The 13,656-nt window shown below is 41.2% G+C and overlaps 1 protein-coding gene across 1 annotated transcript in view; it reads right to left on the bottom strand.

Annotated features, from left to right (window-relative positions):
* The window catches only part of atrnl1a (attractin-like 1a), a 242,246-nt gene that overhangs the window by 162,647 nt on the left and 65,943 nt on the right, over positions 1-13,656 (bottom strand). Inside the window, exons 15-18 of the mRNA XM_040139682.1 lie at positions 12,308-12,440; positions 8,401-8,588; positions 4,754-4,967; positions 4,074-4,265 (exon numbers count right to left, since the gene is read on the bottom strand). Of these exons, the coding sequence (XP_039995616.1) occupies positions 4,074-4,265; positions 4,754-4,967; positions 8,401-8,588; positions 12,308-12,440 (727 nt within the window). The remainder of the gene's footprint in view (positions 1-4,073; positions 4,266-4,753; positions 4,968-8,400; positions 8,589-12,307; positions 12,441-13,656) is intronic.

Genomic DNA, 13,656 nt, shown 5'->3' with positions numbered 1-13,656 from the left:
GTACCATCGCAGCCTGAAGAGTTTTTGTCACTAAGAAAGAATTCCATGACACCAACTCAGCGCCCTTGTTGCTAGATTTACCAACTTGGCAGAGCCTTTCAGCGACCTTTCTTCAGAAAAGCACCCAGTGACAAATCTAGCGACTTTTTGGACAAACCTTAGCTCCTTTCCGTAGAAGAAAGTGACCAGCGTTGCCCCATGAGCGCAAGGCCGGTTTTTCCCTCCCGAGGCACACCTCTCTATGCATCTCATTCAATCGAAATGCACAGCCCCTGACACAGACGTGAATGAGCTTTTAACTCTCTCTTTGCTTGACCAGTATACAAGCAAATATAGACGAAATCACAGCACAGCCGTTGTCTTTAACTTCTGTGTATGGTGATTTTGCGAGATGACGTCGTGGTTATAAAAATCAGGATTTTAACAGAGCAGAGCAGCGGCTTGGAAGTGGCTTGGAAGTGACTGCTGGGTAACATGTCGTGTTAATGGGCCGCGTTTCAGTCTTTATTTCATACTGGTTCCGTTGTCTGACAACAAAAAAGGATAAACATGTAAATGAGAACAGCTTCATTGTGAATTCAGCTGTATTAAAACACTATGTGAGCACAGAGAGCAGGAGAGAACAGCTATGAGAATAAACAACCCACACAAAAATCAAGCACAGAGGCCTGGCAGAGCATTAGCAGGTACTATGAGATACCAAGTGTCAACCAAAAAAAATGTGTCACTGTCCAAATACTTATGGAGTACAGAGATGTTCCTGTGTGACAGACTGCAATTCACTTTGATCAGGCTTGTGGGGGAAATAATTTACATTTGCACTGTGGTCAAGATGGGAGCTGGAGTTTCCTGTCTGAGCCATAGTAGCATGGGATCAACTCCTAACTGCATATCTTGAGTCAGCATTTCAGCTGGTGATTCAGTATGAGGCCAACAATGCTGCAGTGTGTTAGAATGCTTTCCCACTGTTTCTTTGTTGACGAAGTCATAGTGTTTGCAGAATGCTAGTTTCTGTTCTTATGTTGCTGATGTCTACTTTGGTATTCATGAATTTGTTGTACTGTGGTGTGTGCATTATGACAAATGAATGCTGCTGATTTCCATCCTGTTGAAATTCGAGTGTTATGGGCTGAGAGCTTCCATTTTGCAGAGATATCACTGCAGCTGTTCTCCATCACCAAAAGCAAAAGTCAGGTCTTTCGGTATCTCCCCTGAACAGCAATTAAAACAACAACTGCCAACATTACCAAGAGGATAGATGCGGGATAAATGCCCGAATGTGGGCATTCCAAGTGTAGCTGCTGCAGAAAAACACCAGAAGCAAACGCTGACCTTAAAAACTATGAAGGGAGGAGTGTTGTTGAGCTGACCACATCTAGAATGAAAAGTTACATTTACAAACTAATTAACAGCTGCTAGATTCACTGCCATATAGTTGCAGGTGTGAGACCTTTAGGGACCGCATGCTCGAAGCAGAGAAAAAACAGCAGTGCGAAGCTTGAAATTGTCACTTACGCCAAAGAAAGTCTATTTAATAAGAGGTAAACATAATATGGCAGCATAAAGCTGAGACTGAAAATCAGCTTCCTTTAGAGGAGCTCCCATAACTTACAAATTTGGCAACACAGAAGCCAATTATATCAAGAAGTTGTGCTGAGGGTTGTGTAGTTAGCCTGCAGCCGACATGAAAAATGAGAACGATACACAAAGCCTCGGGCCGAAGTGATTTGATAAAGAAATGACCCACTTCGAATTAGATCCTCAGACAAGCAAGGGTTTCTTTGTCAAAGCAGCGACCAAAGCAGAGGTCATGAATCCTTCAGATGCCGGCATGCCTGGTTTCCAAAACGAGACATGATTAATCCATAAACAAGAGAAATAAAGCAGAACATAAGTATGGAACACAATGCAAAGAGTGATGGACTGTAAAGAGCAATGATGCTCTATCTGCGGATAATAAAACGTCATATTTTACATTATTTGCCATACATTGAACAAAGGTAAAAAATAGCAGAACAAAAGTCTCCCACACACCCTCTGTCACCAAACAAATACAAATAATAAAAGGGAAAAGAAGATGGGGAAAAAGTACCATTATGTAAGCACTGAAGGTAAAACGATAGAAGGGAAAGCAGTCTTGATTTGCTAACGGTAGGCTGGAGTGCTGTCTGTACTCAGACTGCTGGCACCAGTTAGGAATAATAATCACCAGTAACAAGACAACAAAAAAAATCTTCAAAAAAGTTTTTGAAGCTGTTTCTTTAACTCCAGAAACAAGACCACTTTGCTACAAATCGACTATTTCTCTGACAAAAGACACACAACACAGTAGAAAATCCCACACTCAGTAGAAAACTTTGACAGTTTCAAATGTTTTTGTACCAGAAACTTGTTGAACTGCAGAATAAAATACGCCTCTACTTTTCCTTAACTTTTTCAATAAAAGACATCGGTGAACATTATAAAAAACCAAGCATCACTTTCTCACAGTAGGTTAGTTTATTCATGCCAAAAACAACATCTAGTGTTGCGTCTCGGCTGGTTATCTAATATACTATGTAATACTTTTTTTCCTCTTTTTCATCTATTTTAGTCGGTATTGTTTTTTGTTTTTTTTAAATGTAAGTTAATGATGTTACTTTTTTTTGACCACTGAATATATACTGTAGATTACTTTGATTTGTTATTACTACTAAGTTCCCATTAAAGGTAAATATTTGATAACTGATGACTCCAGATCTAGGTACATTCCTTAGCTTACATCAAACTGAACTGATTCTGGGTTGCCCATGCTGCTCTCTGGCCATTGCCTGTAGGCAAATGTTTGCCTACATTTCCGCCACAGGAACTTTTTAAGCTGATCAAGTTGCTGTCTTTGTGCCACCGGTTTTTGAAAGTCATTTGATGCGACTTTGATTCATAAAACAGTTATGAAACTGAATTTGATTTTCACTCAAGTTATATCAGTAGAAAATTAATCGCATACTATTTTTCCCCTTTCCTAGTGAGTCTAGAAACTGATTCAGGTGAACACAGAAGCAAGATAAATGGCTGTAGCCAGTACAGAAATGTAGACAGGACACTACTCAGTAGTTAATTTTGAGAAACAAATCGAAATTTTTATAAGCTACCAATTCAGAGAGGCCACAGCAGTGCCTGGCAGCTTTGCCACTTCTTATCTGGTTTCATGGTTCATGATCCCTCTTTCAAATACACTGTACACAAACATTCCTCCACTCAAACAGAACTATATGAAGAAGCAGTGGTGAAAATGAAAAACCTGCACCATCCCCAGGGAGGTGTTAATATGAGAGGAACGTTAAAAGACAGTCATGTGTCATTGTAGACGATCGATTTTCTACCCTGTAGCTGCAGGAGAGGTGGCACTGCCTCAGTGTTGGAGTGTGTGTTTGTGTGTGTGTGACACAGAGGTGTAGACATGCTGACGAGAAAGGGATCAATAGGAGTCTGTAATGACTATGTTCACACACTTTCACATTATGAAAGGTATGAATAGCATACTATTGACCACCTTATCCATTTATCTATATCTATATCTATCTATCTATCTCCCCCTGCTCCTAGTCACACATATGGCTAGGAGCAGGGGTAGAAAAGGGATTCTCATAAGTTAACACTACTGTATACTGTATAGCTATAACCTCTATGCTTTATCATCCACTTGCGTTCTTCTCCTGTCATCGTATTCAAATTAAAACAAAGACAGATATAATATGTACATTTAAAATATGGCATCCTAAAACCACATCTGTTCACCTTGTTTTTCTGCAGAATGTGTCTACAATCTAAAAAAGAAGCAGCACAATAATCTTTCACGTTCGTAAAAGTAGAAATACCATAATGGAAAAATACTCCATTACAAGCAATAGTCCTGCATCTACAATTAACTAATTAAGTTCATATTATATGAAGCTTATGTTTTATCTAATGTTTTACATATATACGCTAATGCAGATAATAACCAGTACCTTCAGCTGTCAGATGAATGCAGTGGTGTAAAAACTAAAATATTTCCTGATGAAATGTAGAGGAGGATCATCAGAAAGTCTCACCAGCGCAGTCCTGGGTCTGCCACTCCAGACACTGGCCGTAGGGGAAGGAGATGACGTACGCCGAGGAGTCCACGCAGCGCTGGGCGCTGCCGCACCACATGCACTCCATGGCCTGGCTGGTACAGTTGGCACAGCTGGTGCGCAGAGCACAGGGAGTCTTACAGGCAGGAGCGGTCTGACTCTGAGGACTCCCTGAGCAATGGGACAGATGGAGAAAGGGCCAGAATGAAAAGTTTTGATGAGTGAAAAGGACCTGGCCAAATAAGTTATTTACTGAAGAGTTAAGCGGAGAGATTGTTAAATCGTGAGACAGATGCTCAGAACCTCCCTTTCCTTAAAACTATAACTGTGTTTTGGCATTTAATGTACTTGTTTAGTTGTTATCAATAGGCAATTATTCATGTAATTGCTGTAAAACACCAGATATTCTCTCATGTCATTGTCTGCTTCATACAGCAAAAGATCAGGTTGATGGGGCTTTCACTTTTTTCCTTTTTCTCACTTTTCAGTTTCTCCGTTCTAACTACACAGAAAACGTCAGTGTGGTACAGAAATGTGAATAACCACAACAGGTAATTCAATTCCCGTTTGGTCTGAGTCTTATCATCTACTCTGACTTGTGTCCTCAATCCCATCCTCCCCTCGCCCTCACCGTTCTCGGTTCACTCATTCATTCTCACCGGCAGGTTTTTCACAGATCAGGCCGTCCGTGGTGGCGGTGCAAGGGTTGGCTTTAAGTCCGGCCGCCTGTGCCCGCTCCAGGTAGGCACAGAAGCCCGAGTCGCTGGGCTCTCCCGGTAACCACCGCAGGCTGGTGTTGGCGAAGGGCGACGCATCCTCCCAGCCCCAGTACGAAACGTTGATCTTCCTCAGGCCAACCCACGGAGATAACCTCTGCAGGGGAAAAGGAGAAAGCTTCGTTAAACCAAGAATACCATGCAATATATCAGATTTACATTTTCTTTTTTATATACCTATAAGTTTAATGAGACGTTTCTTTTGCTGGTTCTGTAACTCATTTTCTTCCTCTCTAATTTTCTGCCACTGGCCCTTTGGTTGGGTCAAAGCTGCTGCAACTTTTCTTCAACATTTCCTCTGAAATGACGAGGCCAAGCTTTATTCATAGCTAGATGTGAACAGTTCAATGTTTTTTGTTAAAAGGGGTTACTATACCGGTGAAGACAGTCACATTAAGGTTTAATACAATGTTTTTTGGGCTCAGTTTACGAGAAGTTTTTGTGTGTCGTAATTTGCACTGTGCAGAGTAATTTGTACATCAGCGGAGCTGGGGCAGTCAGTTAGGGACTGCCGAGCTCTTGTGGCATGATTTGAATATCCTCTTTTCATCTTCAGGATGAACAAAATACACAAGCCCCATTGCAGTTTTCAAGCAGCAGCACTTTAGAGGTGAGGTCAACCTGAGAAAAATCACAGAGATGCAGACACAGCAACCACTGGCAAAATATGGAAGAGCTTATGTCACATTATCCTTCCGACTAAAAGAATTTTTAAAAAGGAATAGAAGAATGGGGAGAAAATGTAAAAGAGCTGTTGATTTAAGCTGCAGATCAGCCAGACTCACTAAAATAATTTTTAAATCATCAATAAAGAATGAATGAATCCTAATAAACCTCAACCACTGGTCTTTTCTTGTTTTGTTTAAGAAACAAAAACAAGAATAATGAGTCCTAATTGTAAGCAGTTCGCATGTTCACAGAGACAGTGTCCTAGAAAGGTTTTGTAAAAACCAAAACAACAGGAACAATAGCTAAAAATGTGTGCAAAAATAATAAGAATACTACAATTAACAGCTGAGCTGGAGTTCACATATGATGTTGTCTTTTACATGAAAGTGGATCCTAAATCAAACCTTCTTCAAATTACTCTAATTGTTATAAAAGCAGAAGCTCTTTAGATTCAGAGTATAAACATCATTCAGGAAATATTTTCAAAAGGAACTATAATGATAGCAGCTCATTGAAGTGTAGCTCAGTAGAGTTATTTGCTGATAAAACAAGTGTGATTTATTTAACAATAAATAAACTTCTGTTAAGAGGTTATTTGATAGAGGTCAAACACAGCTGTGATTTCCTTCGCAAAAACACGCAAAAGGCTTAAACTTTACACTGCAGGCTCACAAAGAGCTTGTGAAACTGCGTGTATGCGTCTCCGAGTGAGTATCTATGCCTGCACATGCACCCTCTTCTAGTCAGCATCTCTGCCTGGAAATCTTTTTCCGTCTTGGTGGATGAGAAATAATTGCGTTTGTGCAGAGACGGTAAAATGCATGCGGAGAATATCAGGCTCCTCAGAGTGGAATGACAGCAGAAAAGTTTTAGAGTCAACACCTACAGAACGTCAAAAACAGGCACGTTTCTACCAGAGAGAGACGGAGGAAATTAACCACACATTTTTTCAATTAACGGTCTTCAAACATTGCGGACATTTCTCCCGACACCGCACATTTATCAAAAAGTCTGTATGCGTGTGGTCAAACACGTCAGTTTCTCAAATAACATATTCAACATAAACATTACAAGCGGAGAGGTGATTTATCTGTTCAACTGATGTTTGACAGACATTTCATCGAAAAGCAGCCATTCATATCCCAGCTGCCAGTTGTTTTTCAGACATCTGGGTTTGCTGTGGTGAAAAGTGATGAAGCTGAAGTTTTTGCTTCGAGGCGAGTGAATAATTATTTTTTATGCCTTGGCTCCACGGTAGAGATAAATGAAAGGCCACATCAGAAATTCCCCGGTGAGAAGTTTCCCTCCTCTGTGCCTGGAACCTGGAACCTGGAACCTGGAACCTGGATCCTCCTCTGTGTGGTGCTGTGAAAATACTTTTCTCCACGTCTGAAGTTTGACATTGGTCTGAAGACTGAATTGCCCATGAAGCGAGATGAGGTGGGCTTTAAAGGTTCAGCATTGTTTACACATTTTAACATCTCAGTTATGATGGAAGTCTTGTTGTCAAATGTTTGTTTTGATGCCATCAGAAAACAGAAAACAACACGTCTGGGTTCTTTCGTTGCTTTGTTGTTGTAGTTATTACACACGCATGCTAAATAACTCAATTTTTTACGATCTTGAGACCACACATTCCTTGGAATCTAATCATTAACTATAGATTTATTATTTTAAGATAAACAATTTGTCAGGCCTCTTATAATAAATCACGCTGTCATAGAGAGCAGCATAGGATGTACTTTATGTCATATAATGAACTCTGGGGAACTGCATATCAGTCCACCTGTCCACATTAATCAACCAGACGTTACTTCGTTCTCCTCAGGAACGATACAGGCAGCCGAAAGCTAAAATTACATTCAGATGCAGCTACTTAATTCGACTAGATCCACATATGGTGTTGCCACAAACGTACTGTGGAACTGTAAAGAATTTACATTTGTTTCTTCCCTCACTTTCATTGTAAACCAGACTGATAAGATACTGGTATTTTTCATTGCTTGTTAAAGGAAAGGTTCGTATCCAGTCTTAACACAGTACACTCACTGACCATAGATGGTCTAAGCTTCAGCAGTGTGAGTTAGATAAATCAAGTAAAGATTTTCCAGGGTTTAAGTATCTTGAGCATGAAATTTCCTCATTGTGTTTCCACGACTGTTTCCTCGCTGGGCTGAGGTGCAGAGGCAGTAACAGAGAGGGAAGTTCATACTAAAATGAGCCACTGGGTTTTTTTTCCAACTCAGACTGCTGAGGCCTCATTAGCTTCAGCTGAACTTTAGAAAAAGCACTTTTGGACAGAATGAGGACTGTGGATTTTTTCCTACTCTACTCTGGACTTGAACTAGGACAGGCCCACTGGATGACCAGTGTGACCGGGAAGAATGGTCACGGCGACCAATAACCCTTGCCACTCAAGCAATGGGCATGCGAGTGTTGTATCAAAATCCACTTGAAACTATGCTGACATTAGCGTGGGTGACAAGAGCTGAGTAGGACAGGTCTCTAATGTTTACAATCCCAACATCTCAGGTTAAACAATCGCAAGAAAAAAAAAAAAAAAAAGCAGTGTTAGCATTTGCACTGATTTGAAAAGCGCAGTCAGGAACTTTCATCCACAAGCTGAATATGTTTGCATACGACCTTTGTAGCTCATGTTAAAATGGATCCCACCCTAAACATATTTAAAGGTGGGTTTTTCTATTATAAATGCCTGTGTATACATAACCGCATAAACTGTATAAGACAGAAAAGCCATAGTGGGAAATAATGAATAGCTCTCACCAACACTGTTAGCATGAAAGAATCCTGTCACATTTCTGTTACTAATGATTGTTTTGTTTTTTTAAACCACCACCCACCTTGTCTTGCAGCTGGTATTTCTGTAGCTCTTCCAGAACAAAGTTGACTTGTTTGTCTGTGAGCAAAGACGCAATGTTTCCTCCCAGGTTTTTACAGTAGTGCTGGGCGTTATCATAGCTCTCTCTGCTGGAGTTGATCCTCAGGCAGGCCTCCTCGACATGGTGCCAGCCCTCTCCACACAGCTGGCCTGCACACAAAGACACACACACATTGTTGTCCCCCCCTTCACTGCATCTGTCTTAGCAAGAATTCTTAGTCATCGGATCACCTAAAAAAACACAAGTGAATACGGGTGGCAATCTCGTAATCCACCAGAAAACATATGCTGCAACATATTTTGGGGTAACTGACAGCTAATTAGCATGATAAGAGTAACATTAAACCCAAAGCACAGCTACCCTCAGAATACTACAGTACAATACTAATATTAGCATGTTAATATGCCTTTAGTTTTACTTCATCAAAAGCTAAACATCAGTATTTTAATGTGCCTTTACCCTGCTCATGTTTGGCTTATAATGCTCATCATGTTATCATGCTAACATGCCCACACTTAGCATGTTAGTGTTTAGTATGTGAACATGCATCAAGACAAAAAGTTTACCCTTATATAATGTAACTCGAGCAATAGGAGTCAGAAACTAAATTAAGCAGACTGCAGGATGGAATAAAACAATCTTTACTTGGTGGAGGTAAACCAGGCTCCATGAGTCAACAGGTAGGCGGGCAGAGCCAGCCAACATATCCAAGAAGGCAGGGACGCAATAAGTTGTCAAAAACCAGCAAAGGGCAAACTGGCAAACTGGCAGAAAAGTGCTGGCAGCTTGAGGGCTGGTATATGTAGACTGAGAATAATGAGGAGCAGGTGGGCAGGTAGGTGGAGAGTCAGGTGACTGGCAGAGAGGGAAAAATCACTGAGGGCAACTGGTGGACAGGAGGGGAATGACAACGGAATTTAATGTGGACTCGATGGCCTGCAAAGTAAACTGTGCTGACAATTGAACAGGCTTAAGAGAAATATTTCTTGTTCATGTGGTTTGTACATAATCTTTTTAGACTGCATTTAGAGGCTGATGCAGATCAAAGACCACATTCGTGCTTTGTATTGACCTAAATCATCGGTGACAAAGAGAATTCCCAGCAGTCAGAAGTATGTTACACATGGGATAAGGGAAAGTGATTAACTGTAATGATGGAGGGTTCTATTAACAGAGGCTGAGCAAGACTGGCGGACAACTCACCCATAAAAACGCATACACGCACTCATTGTTATTATCAGGGTCACTTGGTAGCGTCTTGTGGGACACTATATTAGTTGAGAGGCCGTTCAATTTGCCAGGATGAAAGGGAAGAAAAAGTCATTCTGCCTCCACTGAGCACCGGTGTTTATTTTGGACTCCAGGACTGATTACATTCACAGGCCCATAATGGCTTCCATCGCAAACCTTTTAATGTTACAGAAAAAAAACAGAAAAAAAAAACCTGCTTTCTTTAGTTTCTTCGTTTTTTTTTCCCCCCGAGCAATAGAAATGGGCAATGATCGACCAAAACGAGCGAAGAAAGATAGATGAAGGGGGAAAAAAGAGAGGACTGCGAAAATAAATAGATAGATTAGGTTACGGTCTCTGTGTAAAAGCAGAGATAAACACGTCAGGCCATTTAGAATAATTAGTCATAACATAGTGTCCAAAGAAAAGGCCACAGGTGCAGTGGAGGTGGAGCTAGTTTCCACTAACCCAGTTCATTTTAGCTACACACTGTTACTGCAAATGTACCTTCACATAAAATCACAGAAAATACAGAAGCTTTGTCTCTTGCCTTATCACAAAAACGGACCCAGAAACCCACAAAGACATTAGTTTCATTGGTGTAGCCAGTGATTCACTTAAAGGCCCCGTCCCAAATGGCACGAGTCTTCCCGCTCACACATACAAAGACTAGGGAAGAGACAGGATGCCAGTCATTTTGAGCTGAACCACAACACACGACACGGCCCGTCGAAACTCGAAGGCTCAGAGACTCTGAGAAAGTCTCAGCTTAATACAAACGAACTCTAATGCATAGTAGACGCAACCAGTGGTACTCATTATGATTTACACAGAAAACAATAGCACAGTGTTTTTTGTTTTTTTTACTCCTCTCCAATACGTCAATCAGAGGGAAAACCGATCATTGCTGTCTCTAGCTTCCCAGTTCTTGAGCATAAACAAGATTTATTGAAAGCACATTTTAGTGCCAAGCTAGGAGCTACGCTGTATGCAAGGCAATAAACAGCAGGGAAAGAAGTGCCTCGTTGTGAGCCAGTGTAAAGGGAAAGTCCGAAAAAAGCTGCACAAGCAGAGAATAGTACGTCAATATTGTCAGTGCTTGGCAGAAATATCAAAGATCTACAACTTCAAGCTGTTTCACAACTGGTTGTAACGCGTACGGATGTCCGCAGTATTTGGACAGTACACCAGCGCGCAGTCTGCACGTCTGCAAAGAGAATACAGCACGCAAGGCTCATGGCAGCACTTGGGAGCAGCCCTGCGTATCCCCAAATAAGAAAGTTGTCCATTTCCATTACAGCTACAAAGCAGACAGTGAGTCAGACAGCAGGTCTGAGGCTTAATCTGAACTCATCTGATGACCACGGCGTACAGTGATAACACCGTGATAGGATTTAGCACAGCGCAGACTTGGCTCAAGCTGGGCTAAATGTTGGGTTTTTTTTAGACATATAGGTTACAAATAACCGCGTTTTCTATCATCCACAATCCAGTTGTCCTCACCTTAACTCAGAGGCAGTTCACAACAAACTGAGGGGGATAACATACTGTATGTGCCAGGCTACGGGGCTTTGATGTGGACAGAAGAAAGGGAGCAAACACAGGACACTCCTCTGCTTAAAGCGACTGCAAACTCTGAGTTCGAGGCTGAACCGGCTAGCTAGCCCTCAGAGGCACGCCGTGAAAAAGCTTTGTTTGTGCATTCATACGGCACGTGCACTTCCTTTGCCCCGAGTCACGGTAGCACCTAAGTCAAATTGAGAGCTAGCTCTAGCTAAATGCTCTCAGCAGAGCAGAGCATGGGGGACTTTGTGGACTCCATTTTGTTAGTCAGCCGAGGATCTGTACTCAGGGCATCCGGTAAACACTTCTAATTGGCCCAGGTCTCTTTGTAGCTGGGTGGAGAGCATGTTTCTGAAGTGCGTGTTCATGAATGTATGCTAATCCTGCATGCGTACATGCCTGCATGGATGTATGAGGGTGTTTATTTGTGAAGACCTGTAAAAATATGCAGCCAGCCAGTGCGGGAACATGCAAATGCTCTGAAGCTAAGTGTGCAGTGTGTGTGTGTGTGTGTGTGTGTGTGTTGTACTGTACTGTATGCTCAAGTGAAGACGGGATTCCTTCAGCAGCTTTGAAAAATAACTATAATCACTTCAGAGATGACGATCGTCAGAAAGACTGTGAAGGCGACGCTGCCAGGGTCTTAATAATGTATCAATCGACAGCATTCACTCCAGTGTCACGCATAATCGAAAAGATCCACACAGCTCTTATGAAACTACAATTTATGCATGCATGCATTTGTGAAACTGTTTATGTAAGTATCTCTGTGTAGATCCTCAAGGTGTTTTCACTTTTCCTGCATAATGCCACAGCCTGCCTCAGGAAGCAGCTTATAAACGAAGTTTTCTCTTAGAATCAAATTAGTTTCACGAGTTTAACTGGAGCCGTGTCCTAAAGAAATATCGTGAAAAAAACAACAAAATTAAAAGAAAACAAAAAACACAGGATCCGCTGTCTTCTGCAGTGACACCCTGAGTAAAATGGCAGATCTTTGTAGTTGTCTGAACGTCCGCACGTTTGTTGGACCGAGCTGTCTGTCTCTGTTTGCGTGCACGCGTGCGTGTCTCCTCACCGGGCGGCGCTTGACACTCCTGCTGCTGCTGCTCCCACTGACAGTTGACGTTGAGAGAGCAGCTCCTGCAGTTGGCCAGTCTGAAACACTCCTGCTCCTCCCTGCTCTTACACCTGGACGAGTCTCTCACCGACTTCAAAGGCAGACACACACACACACACACACACACACAGAGGAAACAATATCAGTCCAGTTCAAATTCATCATCAGTGTCTTCTTCTACTGCTGATGCAGTAAACTTGGAGAAATCAATACAATGTGCAACATAAAGCCCAAGATGAGTAACGTGTGATTGTTGAGCAAATTAAACAGCCAAGTAGAACATGCAGAATGAAAAGAGAAATCAATATGAGGGACATAGAAATTGGGATGGAATTTTAATTGAAGTTGTGTTTACTGTATGTGCTTTGCGCATCGCTCTTACTTCCTCAGCAACTTTATCGACTTTATCTCTAAGGCTTCAGAAGAAACAGGATATTCACGCTGGTTCTTCCTGCCAAAGTGAATTGACCATAACGTGTCAAAAATGTGTCAATCGTTGCTCGGTTTAGGCTTCAGAAAAAACAAAAACCATACAGACAAATCCTGAAGAAAAAAAAAAAGTGGCATCTTTAGATGAAATCCCTTAAATTCATGGGAAAAAGAACCAAATTACCAATATGTTTTTCAAAGGCTAATCTGACTGGCTACATACCAGGTTCTTGACCACTGCTTTTTGTTTTAGTGTGAGCATATGATCTTATTTTATCATTTTTGTTATTCCTTTGTTTGAATACAAGGCCTATTCATTGTCTCTTTACCAGGAAGTCAAAAATGACTGATGTTAATGAAAATTGGAGAGTAGTTAGGACATGGTTCAGGAGATGAACCATGGCCTAACTACTCTCACTACTACTACTAACTACTCTTTTTCACGCAGAGCTGGATAAAGATTATTCAAAGACTTCTCCGTGTTTTGATTAATTGTAATTAAATGTAATTTAACATTTAACTTTTTAGCTACTTTCACACTGTACTTATTTTTTGCATTTTCTACAATTAAGATTCTAACATCCTTTCATAAGGTCTCAATGATTTTATCATTTACTTTACACTTGAAAGCTTTTGATTGGTGAAGTTATTTTTCTGTGTCACTTAATGAAGGTTAGGTTGAAGTATCTTAACAGCGTAGCTTTTTCTTTCTAGCGTCTCTTCCAATTTAAGTCAAGAAAAGGTTGCTACAGAAAAGTAAAGGACATGACTGAAATGTAAATTTTGGATTTAGATTCACCCCAATTTCCATATTACCCAAGGGTCTGCGCTGACTTCTGACCTCAACCTGATGCAAGCTGACCCGCAGCCTAACAAGA

Source organism: Xiphias gladius, chromosome 11, assembly GCF_016859285.1.
Source record: "Xiphias gladius isolate SHS-SW01 ecotype Sanya breed wild chromosome 11, ASM1685928v1, whole genome shotgun sequence".
NCBI lineage: Eukaryota > Metazoa > Chordata > Actinopteri > Istiophoriformes > Xiphiidae > Xiphias > Xiphias gladius.
This window is presented reverse-complemented; position numbering and strand designations above follow the sequence as displayed.